Genomic DNA, 15,688 nt, shown 5'->3' with positions numbered 1-15,688 from the left:
TCTTCATTTTCTGCATGCTGACCTTTTTTGAGTTTTCCCTTGCCTTCATGTAGTTTTCAGATCTGGTTGATGTTGCAATGGTGTTATGCGCGTCCCTTTTGTGAGTTACTGTGATTAAAGGCGTCACAAATAAATGCGATTTGACTTGTGTGTTGCAGACATCGGTGAAAAATTTCTCCCTACTGCGTGGCAGGAACCAGAGTTGCCAGGACCTGTTTACAAGATACTCAAAGTTGTGTTGAACAGAGCAGGTTGGTCGTGTTACTTTCTGCAACGTCCTTATTTTGGAGGGAACGTCGTTGGGTGTCGCCCCAAAAAATACGCAGAGAGGAGATACGGCAAAAAGGGAACGCTCCTTATTGCATTGCTCAAAATAACTCGTGATGGTTGCCCGCCCCCGGCTCGTGACTTCCGCCAGATGCCTACACACAATAGGATATTGTCAGCTCCAGACTGTTTGCTTCAAGTTCATTTCAGGTTCAACTTGTCTTATTCTTAGTTATTATCTACTTTCCACAACGCTTGACATCTTGTATTTAGCCGTCGACGTCCACTGTTTTTTCTTTTCGAATAAGATCTGGGCTTCTGTCTCGCTCATTCTTTCAAATTACGTACTTTGTTTCTAAACCAGTCACGTGCGCTAGGGCTGTTTCAAATACGATATATTTACCTAAGGGTGAATATTTTTCATACTCGCAAATCACTATCTATTTTCTTTCCCCTTTACCGAATTGTCGAGAAATTGAAGTGTATTTTCACACCCGATGGGCGCAGTCTCCCAAGTTTGTCTCCAAGTACGTCATCTCGAGTCATGTTGGCACGTCACAATGTTTGTTTTCCCTGAAAAAAGAACCTAGCACAGATAATGCACTTTTCTTTTAAAATCGAAAATTGCATTGAAATCTCAATTCTGGTCTGAGAAATCGCAATTACCGTATTTTCCGCACTATAAGGCGCATCTAAAAGCCTTTATTTTTTTTCAAAAACTGACCATGCGCCTTATAATACAGTGCGCCTTATATATGGAGATCAATATTAAGTCGCAAGGTCTCGCAACAAGGGCAAGCAGCCGCCGACTAGATTTTTCCTCGTAGGCGATGTGGTCCGCGGTGTATGCTGGGATACATATGCCGGCGTTTCATTTACCAGCCAATGTGTCAATCATCATTTGAATCGATCAGTATTGGCTAAAGTTATTCGGAGGTAAAGGGGGCGGATCCTTTTTATCATTTACAGGATCGCATAGGCTAAAGGGGCGAAACAAAGCCTGCAATTGGCCGAGAAAGATGAATGTGAATAGCAAGTTGGGTTGCACTACGGCATAGAGAAAACATTTACTATTCTGTATTTGTAAATATTCTACTCTCCTGGATTTACTTCACTCACGTTTGTAAGAAGACCATGATTGCGTATCATTATTGAACGTGAGAACTTAGGTGAGCTATGCGGCTCTATATTTTCCCGGTATCTCGCTTTAGAACGATCTTGATGTTTCTGTGATGAGTCTATTTTTAAATTAAACTCAATTCCAAGTGTTTATTGTCACAGTAAAGTTGCGAGCGAAAAGGAAAATAGAAACTAAGGAATGGTTGGTATTTCTTGAATCCCAAGACTTTAACCTTCCGAATGATATTTGAAACGATGCATTTGAGTGATTGGTGATGTCGTACAGACACTGTTTCCGTACATGTCCGAGACACGTATTTGCTTCTTTGCAAGCTTTGGGAATGTTAAGGGGGTAAGAAGTTTGACTGAACTATCTGACTGTTTTGTCGATGTTCCCATTGTAGCGCCTTATAATCCGGTGCGCCTTATGTATGGAAAATATAGGACCAAAAACTATTTTTGGGGGGTGCGCCCTATAACCCGGTGCGCCTTATAGTGCGGAAAATACGGTAATATGGACAATCCTAACGTTTAATTTCTATAACCTGATATGTGTGCTGCAAACTCCAGCATTTCTGGTGAGTGCCTCGGTCCAATCTTTTCGCTTGAATGCATTAAACCAAAACTCTCTTTTTCAGGAGTGTTGGCTGGGATCCTGTACAACTTCTATTCACGATGACTAACGATTTTTCTCTTATTCCGGCACACAAACACAAAACATGGCGACATTTGAACACCGAATAGCAAAAAATAAACTAGCTCAGAGTATTCTTTTGCCTCCAGCTTTGAGTGTGACGTCAGGCTATGGAGCGTCTGAGGGATGCAACATAACTGTTTGTTTCCCCACCGATACCGATAAAATCCTGCTTCTGGAAAACGTTACAAATTACTTCTTTTAAAAGAAAATACTCATAATATATTTAGAAAAAGAATAAAAGCAACAACAAAAAAATGCCCATGACAAAAACACAGAAGTTTGGCATTCAAATTTTTATTGAATGTATTATGATTTGATTTGATTTTTACTTTTATACTTCTATTTTTTTAATTATTATTTTTTTTCCGACTTATTTTTATTTCTTGTTTATTTTTTATTGTATTTGATATTTTTTGGGTATGTTTTTCTTTCTTTTTTAAATAGTATTTTGTTTTTTTTGGATAATTTTTTATATCTTATCCCTTATCCCCCTTGTTTTATAACCTTATCTTCTCTGTTCCTTTATCTTCTTGGCTCATACCTCACTGTGAATGTGTAAAACTGGAGTGTCATGCCCAATTTCGTTGTCACAATATGTCAACCCATTTTGTAACAATGACAATAAAGGTATATTCTATTCTATTCTATTCTATCTTATTTTGTCATTTTATTATTTTGGGGGGGTGCGCCCTATAACCCGGTGCGCCTTATAGTGCGGAAAGTACGGAAGTTTTTTTTTTTCCCAGAATAGAATAGAATAGAATATACCTTTATTGACATTGTTACAAATGGGCTAACATATTGTGACAACGAAATTGGGCATGACACTCCAGTTTTACACATTCACAGTGAGGTATGAGCAAGAAGATAAAAGAACAGAGAAGATAATGTTATAAGACAAAGGGGATAAGGCTACAGTTATAATTTACATGGTATTTACACAAGAAATGTCGGCATGTGGGATGTTACATACAGGGTTGTCGTGATAACGTTGCAGTCCTAGCGGCAAGTCCCAAAATACTGATGAAGCGGTCTGCAAACTTTTTTTCGAGACGGCGCGAGTGAAAGGAGCTAACGCGACTAATCTGAGCAGCATTTGGAGTCCATTCACCCGTTCTAAGTCACCGAGCTAGTCGGCTAAGGAAGAACGACAAATGATGCGGGGGTTGCGACTTGTCAATTAGATAGAAGTAGAGTATACGAATGAGTCACGACATACAAACACTAGCGTGTATGCTAACAGATTGCGCAACACTGTACTTTGCTACTGCAATGCTGCCGTTTCAATATGGCGGACAAAGCGGCGTTCAGAGACGCGTTTTGATCAGATGTACGACCAGGCAAAAAAATAATTAAATTTATAAATTCATATTTTTTTACAGGCAGCACGGCGGCGCAGTGGTTGTCTTGGGAACCTCCTGCGTGGGTTCAAATCCAGCTCCAGACTTCCTGTGCGGAGTTTGTATGTTCTCCCCGTGCTTGCGTGGGTTTCCTCCGGGCACTCCGGTTTCCTCCCACATTCCAAAAACATGCATTTCAGGTGGATTGGCTGGTCCAAATTGTCCCTAGGTGCGGATGAGCGAGCGAGTTGTCTGTCCCCGTGTGCCCTGCGATTGGCTGGCAACCAGTTCAGGGTGTCCCCTGCCCACTGCCCGATGATTGCATTGACTTCCCAAAGCGCTTTACAATGTGCTCCACATTTCCCAATAGCGGCCTTGCAGCCATGTAAGGCGCTAACCTGCTTATTGGGGGTATTATGGGTTCAGTGTCTTACCCAAGGACACTTCGACATGTAACACGGACGAGCCGGGATTCGAACTGGGATCCCGGGATCCCAAGACGAGCGCTCTACCTCCTGAGCTACTGCATTTATGTTTATCTAAGATATCTCAATATATTGTGTTGCAAATACATGCGTAGTTGTGAAAAACTAGACTTAGATTTGTGCGGTTCCTTTTCCAGCAATGTTTGTTGATATTGAGAATTCGCAAAGTCTTCTGGGAAGTCACTTCATTCCTCGTCAGCTCCTGACCTCCGTCCATCTGAAGTTGTGATTTTGTGGGTTGAAGGGGACTTCTCCCTCGGTCTTGAGAGTATTGGGAAACCTGACACTTGCACGCGGAAAACCAAGTGACAAGGGCAAATAGCGAGGGTAAGTGAGAAGAATGAGACGCGGCACTGATCAAAGCCACTCTTGGCATCTAGTGGTGATTCATCATACTGATTTAATTCCCAGAGGACTAATACTTACTGATTAGCAGTGCCTAAGCCTTCAGAATTTTTTTACGTTTTGGCACTCAGGGACAATGCTTCTGAAAACATACGTTACGGCACTGAACGAGTTTAGGGCAATACAAATAAATGTGACTTGTGTCTTGCAGACGTCAGCCAAGAATATCTTCCTACTGCGCGGCAGGAACCAGAGTTGCCTGCCGTTAAAATTGAGGAGGAGGATCTGAAGCCTTATCTCGTTAAGCAAGAGACAGAGGACGGGGAGCCTTTTCCCGTTAAAGAGGAGGACGATTTTCCAGTTTCGCTAGTGACCGGGGTCCGTTCTACCGTCAAAGATCAAGGTCAACCTGAAGATAACGGTTGGCGGGAGCTTCAAAGCATCAGCTCCCTCCCACACGTGGAAAGGGATGACGTCGACACCTCCCACTCTGGAAACACTGAAAGCAACTCGCAGTCGGAAGGTGGCAACACATGCTCTCAGTGTGGGAAAACGTTTCTACGCAAGTCTTATATGAAGTTGCATATGAAATTCCACACTGGTGAGAAGCCTTTTTCCTGCTCAGTTTGCGATAAAAGATTCACTAAAAGTGGAAACTTAAAGAGACACATTAGATCCCACGTTGGTGAGAAGCCTTTTGCCTGCTCAGTTTGTGGTCTAAGATTCACCCAAAATGGACACTTGAAATTACACCAACTAAGCCACACTGGCGAGAAGCCTTTCGCCTGCGCAGTTTGTGGTAAAAGATTCATTGACAATGGGAACTTAAAAATACACACTAAAACCCACACTGGCGATAAGCCTTTTGTGTGCTCATTTTGCGGTCAAGGATTCACTACAAGTCGGAACTTAAAAATACACACTAGAACCCACACCGGCGAGAAGCCTTTTTCTTGCTCAGTTTGTGATAAAAAATTCAGCCAAAATGGACAGTTGAAATTACACCAACTAACCCACACTGGCGAGAAGCCTTTCGCCTGCTCAATTTGTGGTCAGAAATTTAACTTGAGTGGAAACTTAAAGAATCACATTAGAACCCACACTGGTGAGAAACCTTTCGCCTGCTCAATTTGTGGAAAACGATTCACCCAAAATGGACAATTGAAATCACACCAAGTAACCCACACTGGCGAGAAGCCTTTTGCCTGCTCAGTTTGCGGCAAAAGATTCACTGAGAGTGGGAGCTTAAAAAGGCACACCAGAACCCACACTGGTGAGAAGCCTTTTTCTTGTTCAGTTTGCGGTAACAAATTCACCCGAAATGGATACTTGAAATTACACCAACTAACCCACACTGGCGAGAAACCTTTTGTCTGCTCAATTTGTGGAAAACGGTTCATCCGGAGTGGGGACTTAAAAAAACACATGAGAACCCACACTGGCGAGAAGCCTTTTTCTTGTTCAGTTTGCGGTAAAAAATTCACCCGAAAGGGACACTTGAAATCACACCAACTAACCCACACTTGCGAGAAGCCTTTCGCCTGCTCAGTTTGCGGTAAAAAATTTGCCCATATTGGGCAGGTGAAATTACACCAACTAACCCACACTGGCGAGAAGCCTTTTTCTTGCTCAGTTTGCGGTCAAAGATTCACAGAGAGTGGGAGCTTAAAAAGACACACTAGAACCCACACTGGCGAGAAGCCTTTTTCCTGCTCAGTTTGCGGTCAAAGATTCACAGATAGTAGGAACCTAAAAAAACACATTAGAATCCACACTGGCAGTAGCCTTTTTCCTGATCAGTTTGCGGTAAAAAATTCAGCCGAAATGGGCACTTGAAATTACACCAACTAATCCACACTGGCGAGTAGCCTTTTTCCTGCTCAGTTTGCGGTCAGAGTTTTACCGTAAATGGAAACTTAAACACATTAGAACCCACACTGGTGAGAAACCTTTGACCTGTTGACTTTGTGTTGAAAAATCCATCCATCTAGAATTACACACAAGAACCCACACTGGCGCGAAGACTTTTGCCTGCTCAGTTTGTGGTCAACCATTCACTGAAAGTGGGAGCTTAAAAACACTTAATTGACCAAATATCATACAAGCCGTCAACCCTCATGCACGAGCCACCTCAGATTCCGAGCCCACAATATGTCTCTCAAACTGACGTTATTAGTATGTTAGAGAAAGTTCTGCTGCGTGATGCCTCTAACCAGTTTCAATAGAGAAGGTGAACTCCAACCAGGCGACCTGAAGACAGATTTGATGGTTTCACTGACAAGCCATGTATTGTCTGCAAAGATGACGAACACAGTGCGCTCTCTCATTGCCGAGAAAAAAGGCTTCGCTTTCACTGCCATGCCCCAGGGCATTCTCGACGCGATTGTCCAGTGAAGAAAGCTGTCCCACTGCTTTAGGGAAACTGACTGGTCTCCGCATAAGGAAGACAGTGCAGATCAGAACTGTTTTACTCACCTGTACTGTATATCTTACCTTTTGTACTGGAGCGCCGCTGGTGGCCATTAGAAAAATTACATAAATTGGCCGCATCACTGAATAAGCCGCAGGGTTGAAAGTTTGGGAAAAAAAGTAGCGCCTTATAGTCCGGAATTTACGGTACTCATTTCGGATGGCTTAATGCGAGAACCATAAAGGATGCCTACCCACTACCGCATCAAGCTGATGCTTTGGCTGCACTTGGGGGAAATGCCTTTTTTCCACGATGGACCTGACTTCAGGCTTCTACAATTTTCCCTTGCACCCTGATGACAAGAAGTACACGGCATTCCCGTCACCCTTCGGGCTTCACGAGTACAACCGGGGTCCCTCAGGGACTATGCAACAGCCCAGCAACATTTATGAGGATGATGATGTCAATATTCGGTGACGAGAATTTCATGAGGGGGGCGGCAGTAGCTCAGGAGGTAGAGCGCTCGTCTTGCTCGTCAAGGGATTCCAGTTCGAATCCCGGCTCGTCCGTGTTACATGTCGAAGTGTCCTTGGGTAAGACACTGAACCCCTGATACCCCTAATAAGCAGGTTAGATGGTGTTTACTCGCCTCAAGGAACACAACCTCAAGCTCGCACCCAAGAAATGGTCATGGTAAATGGTCTGCATTTCTATAGCGCTTTTCAAGTCAATGACCTCCCAAAGCGCTTTACAATGTGCTTCACACTTACCCATTCACACTCACACACCACTAGGGAATCAGCCTCCAAACGTTTTGAGGATAATCAAGATGGTAAATGGTCTGCATTTATATAGCGCTTTTCAAGTCAATGAAGACCTCCCAAAGCGCTTTACAATGTGCTTCACACTTACCCATTCACACACACACACACACACTCGCACACCAATAGGGAGTCCGCCTCCAAACGCTTTGAGGATAATTAAGATGGTAAATGGTCTGCATTTCTATAGCGCTTTTCAAGTCAATGACCTCCCAAAGCGCTTTACAATGTGCTTCACACTTAACCCTTCACACACACACTCACACACCACTAGGGAGTCAGCCTCCAAACGTTTTGAGGATAATCAAGATGGTAAATGGTCTGCATTTATATAGCGCTTTTCAAGTCAATGACCTCCCAAAGCGCTTTACAATGTGCTTCACACTTACCCATTCACACACACACACACACCACTAGGGAGTCAGCCTCCAAACGTTTTGAGGATAATCAAGATGGTAAATGGTCTGCATTTCTATAGCGCTTTTTAAGTCAATGAAGAGCTCCCGAAGCGCTTTACAATGTGCTTCACACTTAACCCTTCACACACACACTCACACACCAATAGGGAATCAGCCTCCAAACGTTTTGTGGATAATCAAGATGGTAAATGGTCTGCATTTATATAGCGCTTTTCAAGTCAATGACCTCCCAAAGCGCTTTACAATGTGCTTCACACTTACCCATTCACACACACACTCACACACCACTAGGGAGTCAGCCTCCAAACGTTTTGAGGATAATCAAGATGGTAAATGGTCTGCATTTATATAGCGCTTTTCAAGTCAATGACCTCCCAAAGCGCTTCACAATGTGCTTCACACTTACCCATTCACACACACACACACACCACTAGGGAGTCAGCCTCCAAACGTTTTGAGGATAATCAAGATGGTAAATGGTCTGCATTTATATAGCGCTTTTCAAGTCAATGACCTCCCAAAGCGCTTTACAATGTGCTTCACACTTAACCCTTCACACACACACTCACACACCAATAGGGAATCAGCCTCCAAACGTTTTGAGGATAATCAAGATGGTAAATGGTCTGCATTTATATAGCGCTTTTCAAGTCAATGACCTCCAAAAGCGCTTTACAATGTGCTTCACACTTACCCATTCACACACACACTCACACACCACTAGGGAGTCAGCCTCCAAACGTTTTGAGGATAATCAAGTTGGTAAATGGTCTGCATTTATATAGCGCTTTTCAAGTCAATGACCTCCCAAAGCGCTTTACAATGTGCTTCACACTTACCCATTCACACACACACACTCACACACCAATAGGGAATCAGCCTCCAAACGTTTTGAGGATAATCAAGATGGTAAATGGTCTGCATTTCTATAGCGCTTTTTAAGTCAATGAAGACCGTCCAAAGCACTTTACAATGTGCCTCACACTTACCCATTCACACACACACTCACACACCAATAGCGGCCATGCAAGGCGCCTACCTGCTTATTGTGGGATTCAGTGTCTTGCCCAAGGACACTTTGACATATAACACTGAGGAGCCGGGAATCGAACCTGCGATCCCAAGACGAGCGCTCCACCTCCTGAGCTAATGTTTTTTTTTCCTCTGACGGAGTCCAATTTCGATGTCACAATATGTTCAACCCATTTTGTAACAATGATAATAAAGGTCTATTCTATTCTGAAAATCTTAATTTCTTTTGTTTGTTTATAAGCCTTTTAAAGACACCAGACATAAGCATTTCTTACAGTGTGTGCCCTGAAAAAAGTATTGGCCCTTAAATCATTTTTTTGCATAATTAACATGTATTTAAACGACATTTATGAAAAATTGTTATCGCTGTAACACAATTTGGCCTGGAGATGGGGCCATACATCTGCCTCTACATGCCCACACTTTCTTGTATATTTTTTCTTTTTTTTAATTCTCTCAGTAAAATGTGAAACTGGAGTGCCACGTCCAATTTCGTTGTCACAATATGTTTAACCCATTTTGTTACAATGATAATAAAGGTCTATTCTTTTCTGAAAATCTTCATTTCTTTTGTTTGTTTATAAGCCTTTTAAAGACGCCTGACATAAGCATTTCTTACAGTGAGTGCCCTGAAAAAATATTTGCCCTAAAATCCATGAGCAGTATTACAAATAAAATTTAGAAAACGCGTCTGAGTCTTCCAAAGAAACAAAGAATTCGTAGGAAATCTGGAATCCTAAATCTTGATAAGAAAGAAAAGCCTGTAAGACCAGCTGTCTCCTTAGTCCTTTCAACGGGGATAAATGAAGAGTATATACCTTCATGAGTACATATGAAAGGGACAAAATAAGAAGGATCATGTTCTTCCAACGGAAAGTGCAAGGGTATAGTGCAAAGGATTTCCGAAATACCATACCCGTTGCACTCCAGGGCTCCATGCCCTTACAAACTGTCGAATTTTCCCTTACAAAATAATCTTACACCATATATTTTTTTCAAACCTGTTTATTTTTGTAGTTTAACATTGTTATATATATTGTTAATTAACATTTTGTTGTGAGATACTGAGTTGCTGGGCAGCACGGCGACGCAGTGGTTAGCGCATGTGCGGCACAGTTCATGTCATGGGAACCTCCTGCGTGGGTTCAAATCCAGCTCCAGACTTCCTGTGCGGAGTTTGCATGTTCTCCCCGTGCTTGCGTGGGTTTCCTCCCACATTCCAAAAACATGCATTTCAGGTGAATTGGCTGGTCCAAATTGTCCCTAGGTGTGAATGAGCGAGTGAGTTGTCTGTCCCCGTGTGTCCTGCGATTGGCTGGCAACCAGTTCAGGGTGTCCCCTGCCCACTGCCCGATGATTGCTGGGATGGGCTCCAGCCCCCCCGCGACCCTAATGAGGATAAGCGGTACAGCTGACGAGATGAGATACTGAGTTGCTCGACATGAATGAGGTTTATTATCAAAAAAGTTCAAAAATGAAGTCGCTTGGACGGTCATTGTAGAACACAGGTGTGAAACAGGCGGCCCGCGGGCCAGATCAGGCCCGCTAAGGGTTTGAATCCGGCCCGCGAGACAACACTCAGAAAAGCGCAAGAGAAAAACAAGCTGCAGGTTGAAATATGTCAACTTGATGTTGCCAAAGCCAGCTGCCTCGAACAAAGACACTGTACTTGTATTTATTTCTCTCTCTCTTTCTTTCTCTTTTCCACCCCTTTTCTCCCACTCTGTCTCTGTCTCTCTCACTCTCTGTGTCTTTTAACCTCTTTTGCTCTAACTTCCTTTTTACCTTTTCTCTTTCTCTCTTCATACCCTTCATGCTTTCTTTTCTCTTTTCTCTCCTTCTGTCTTCCTATTTCCCTTTGGATTTCTTTCTTCCTCTCCCTTTCTTTTCCCCCTCTCACAACTTTTTATCCTTTGTTTTTCACGCTCTCTCCCTCTCTCTCTTTTTCTTACTTTGTCCCGCCCTCTCTCCTTTTCCCTCCCTCTTTCTCTTATCTTTTTTATCTCTCTTTTTCTTTCATCTACTAGTCCGGCCCTCAACAGAATGTTTGTTCTATGGTGTGGCCCCCGAGTTCAAATGAGTTTGACACCCCTGCTGTAGAAGGAAAAAAATACATGCAAATAGAATTAAGTAGAATAATAAATTTTATTATTCAAATTATTCATTCATATTCAGTTTACCAAATGTGACCCGCTTTCTGAAAAAATTGGACATCCCTGGTTTAGAAGTATTTCATACCCTGTTGGGATTATATACGTATATTTATCCTACAGTTGACACAAATATGTTATAAGTGTTCTCAGCCCTTTTTGTATAGTTTTCAGCCTAAGCTGTTTCTCAAGGCTATGAGTTTTTGTTTCTGTCTCTTTCGCATTCCAGTGGGTGCACCCTGACCTGTGCATGCCATAACTCAAGTTGTTTTTCTCCAAGAACCTTAATAATTAGAAGGGAGGAATCGGAGACTTCTTCAGAGCGAGCGAGGAGGAGATTCTAACAGCTTGGTCTCCGCCGCTCTCATAATGATGATTAATAAAATAACCAATTCTAAAGAACCGATTCTCTTTGTCTTTTATTTCAGAGCGTTTTATTATAAATGTTGGAGACTTGAACCTAACATACCCTTAGTCCAGGCATGTCAAACTGAGTTTGGCTCAGGGGCCGGATCCAGACTTTAAGTTCTCTGGTAGGCTGGATCAATAAAAAAATGTCGTTGCCAGGGGGCGGGGCAGACCGGTCGCCAAGGCGACCATGACATGATAATCATGCCTGAGTCCTATATCTCTATAAATATACCACTTAAAGTGTGTTATTTTTTTGTCCTAAATAACGGCTTTAAAACAAAATGCGAGCAGAGTTCGTTTGTAAAAATGTTAGGTTTAAGTCCTCAACATTTATGATAAAACGCTCTGAAATAAAAAGACAACAGAGAATCTGATCAGTTTAGATATCTTGCAAGGAAAGCGATGGAAGAGATTGTATACCGCCAATCTCCCAAATCACTCTGAAGAAATCTTCGATCTCTTTCCTCTTTTTATTAGGGTTCGCCCTATCGTACATAAGTCTCAACTTCTCTAAAGGGAGGGGTTCTATCTAACTGGTGGAGACCGCATTCTAACTGTTGCTAATCTCCTTTCGCACGCCTTGCTTCCCGCCCGATGATCACAGCTGGTTTCTGTTTGGACACCTCCTTTCTTCTTTCAAGGCTTTCGGTGAAAAACAACTTGAGTTATTGCATGCATAAAAGGAAAATTATTACACAGATTATTCCAGGGCAACTTGCACCCATTGGTATGTGAGATAAAGGGACAGACAGTACAAAAAACAACTCATGGCCTTGAAGAACAGCTTACGGGCTGAAAACTCTTCAAAAAGGGCTGGGAACACTTATAACATATTAATGTCAACTGTAGGATAAATATATGTATATAATTCCAACAAAAAATGTCACAAAATACTGCAAACGAGGATAACAATGTATATACCTTCAGTGCAGACGGTCCTGGGCGAGGTGGAGAAGAGCGTCGGCTCTTTTGATAGCTCCGACCATTCTTTTGTGTCTTCTCATCATAAACTGTCTCAACAATGAACGTAGATGGTGTAATAAGCTTCCATTCAAAGTATTATATTGCGATTTCCTGGATGTGCTTCCCAAGTAAAAAGACATCCTTTGAGCCAATTTGCTCCCGGACAAAGGTAGTGACTACAGGCTCCTGTGTCGGCAAAACCATTTTTACCTATGAAAGGTTCATCCAGCTTTCCGGGACCCTATGGTACGGCGGCGTTGAGCTAATCTGTAAAAGTGATTCTAAGTTATTTTCTGTCATGCCCCCTCTTGGAAGAAGAAATCCTCTCGCGCCTTCCCAAGGTCCATCTTCTTTTTTTTAAGTAAGCGCATAATATTGGTGGGGGACAAAATAAAGATTGTTCGTTATTGATGATAACATTTCAGTCCTCCCAAAAACGCCAGAGTCTTATCAGCGGTAGTTTTTCCTTGCCCTCATGTTGGTTCCAGATCAGGGGATGTAATAATAGTCTGAAAAAATAGTCTGTGTAATAACCTGTGAAGCCCTTTGAGACTCTTTGTGATTAAGGGCTATACAAATAAAAACTTGACTTGACTAATGTCTTGAGGTGCCAGCTTGAGTCATTTAGCTTCATGTTAACCGCCGCCAAAAGTTTTACCATAGCAAGAAATCCGTTCTATGCTCATCTCCCTTAAAAGGTCGCAATAAGGCGCTACAGCAGAATACTTACGTTTATCTCTTCGCGCAGTCTCCCTTCCACCGTCTCCGCATCAGTGTTAAATATTTTTTTCATGGCTTTGTGATTGTTGTGGAATGTGAATAATAACTAATAATAAGTGGTCACAGGCTGATATGGTGAGGGAGCCAGGGCAGGCGACCTTCACGAGATAACACGAGTGTTTTGAGGACAGTATAAAGGCCAATGTTGAACGTTTCTGGAATTTGAACGTGTCCCGAATGCAATAAAAGAGCGTTCCCTTTTTGCCATATCTTCTCTCTGCGTATATTTTGGGGTGACGCTCAAAGACATTCTCTCCAACAGTTTGAGGGCCTTCTCTACTTTTTGTCTACACTTCATTTTTCATCCGGGCCCCGGTGCTATGGAATGCCCTGCCTCCGGAGATAAGCTCTGCAACCTCAATGGAAGTTTTTAAATCAAGGCTTAGACACACTTCTATTCCAAAGCTTATGATTGATGCCCACCTCATATTCTGTATTGTCCTGTCTTTTTCCGACTGCCTGCCTGGTGGTGATACGAAGGAGGACGATTTGAGATGAGTCAGCGGACCAGCGTTTGACCTGAAGCATGTGAACGCCCGCATGGACCAGCTGGCAGAGATGGGAAGCTGCGTCGTGGCCGTCATAGACTTTCTGGACTAGTTTACAGGCTGGGGGAGTCGCTCCTGTCATGCACTTTCCGGACAAATTTTCAACATGTTACCTAGTGTTTACTATGTTTGTGTACTGTAATGCTAAATGTAATTCACCCTGGTCATCCTGGAAGGGGGATACCACTTGTGAGGTCCCTTCTCAAGGTTTTTCTTTTTCCTCACGGTGAGGTTTTGAGTTGTCCCTTGCCCGCATATTGGTTTAAGATCAGGCAATGGTGTGATTGTAATCCTGTGCAGTCCTTTGAGACATTTTTGTGATTAAGGTCGTCATAAATAAATGTGACTTGACTTGCGCTGCCACGAGCGGCTGCCTTTTCCTGCAGCTGCCCTATTGTTTTATTGTCTGCTCCTATCTTCGGTGTTTTTTTCTTCCCTTTTTGACAATTACACTATGGATTACTTCTATCCTATGGGACATGGGTTTTAGCGCACAAAAAATGCGTGTATTCAAGGAATTTCAACTCCTTGCCCTGAAGAATTCTCGTGCCGGCGTGATGAAGGGGCCTATCGTGGAAGAAGAGCCGGAGCTAGCGAAGCGGCGTTATAAGTCTTCAGTACCATCCGTAATCATGGTAAATGCGAACTCACGACCAAATAAGATCGAGTGCTGGTGGAAAACATCGAAGCGCACAGGGAGCGCAGTTGCTGTGTTTTGCGGAAACGTGGCTCACGTTTAGCATTCCGGACGCTAACGTGTAGCCACCCGGAGCTATTCCGGCTTCAACGCCGCTAAACAGAGACACGAAAGCCGGGGGGAATCGGAGAGGAGGCGGACTTGATAACACGAGGTGGTGTATCCCTGGATTTTCACAAAGAAAAGTTTTCCATCTGCCGCAGGGATGTCGAACTTTTGGACTGGCGTGACGTCATCCACTCCGCTACAAGCACCCCTAGGGCATCGTTAATCTGTTAATAAACAACGGGGTAGACTGCTGGAAGTGTGAATTTCCCTACGGGGATGAATAAAGTATTTATCTATCTATCTATCTATCTATCTATACTCTGTGCTTCATGCACTGCGTGAAGGCTAAATGTAAACAAAACACTGAGAATGCCAGTGGCCCCTAGTGTAGTGGAGGCGCAATCGCACCTTATTCTGGGAAAGTACAGAAAGGAAAAAAAGAACCCCGGTGTCAACCTCGTCCTACTATTTGAGAACCACTGATCTACAGGAAGCCAGCATTTTCTTCTTGATTTTTCCGCTCTGTGGACAATGTGATCAAACTCGTGAATTGTGACTTATCCATTAACAAGAAGGCAAGAAAACATTTTATTTAAAGTGTTGGAATGTGTCCCTCGTAAAAAAAAAAATGGAAACAGTTTCATGCTTTCATTTAACCCTCGTGTTGTGTTAGGCTTTCCGGTGAACCGTTTCAAGGTTATTAAATGTAATAACTGATGTGTCTCAGGGGCCATAAAATTAAAGGACTATCGGGAATATATGGTTATGAATCCATGTAATGTTTGGTAAGATGTTGTACCAACTATATTGAGTGAGACGCTTCATTTTTTTTGGTGGTCAGGACCAATGTTCCCTATAAGCTGGGCGCGTGCCCAATCAGCGTACAAGAAAATCTAGCCAGCGCACGAAAATCAGGGCTCGAAATTGATAATTAAGGAGCCAATTAAGTCAAAGTTACAGTGCATGAAGGGAAAAATACACGGGTTCCCCTGACGCTGTTTTCTAAATGCGGTATTTTGAAGTCAATGTCGAACGAAGTTGAAAAGTAAAGTCAGTAGAGTTTTTCGAGAACCGGCTTCTTCGGCTCGGCTCACTAAAGAGAACCGGCTCTTTCGAGTCCCAGATGGCTCTTTGGGGTTGTTTTTGCCTCTTTAAT

The 15,688-nt window shown here is 42.9% G+C and overlaps 1 protein-coding gene across 1 annotated transcript in view; it reads left to right on the top strand.

Annotated features, from left to right (window-relative positions):
- LOC148368383 (uncharacterized) overlaps positions 1-7,977 on the top strand; it is a 52,773-nt gene extending 44,796 nt beyond the window's left edge. The window contains exon 3 of the mRNA XM_088330410.1: positions 4,465-7,977. Within this exon, the coding sequence (XP_088186536.1) occupies positions 4,465-6,089 (1,625 nt within the window). The 3' untranslated portion in view covers positions 6,090-7,977. The remainder of the gene's footprint in view (positions 1-4,464) is intronic.
- Positions 7,978-15,688: the final 7,711 nt, after the last annotated feature.

This window comes from Urocampus carinirostris, chromosome 3 (genome assembly GCF_059441175.1).
Source record: "Urocampus carinirostris isolate Australia breed hairy pipefish chromosome 3, RoL_Ucar_1.0, whole genome shotgun sequence".
NCBI classification, from domain to species: Eukaryota; Metazoa; Chordata; class Actinopteri; order Syngnathiformes; family Syngnathidae; genus Urocampus; species Urocampus carinirostris.
The sequence above is the reverse complement of the archived record's forward strand: the minus strand, read 5'-3'. Positions and strand labels throughout refer to the sequence as shown.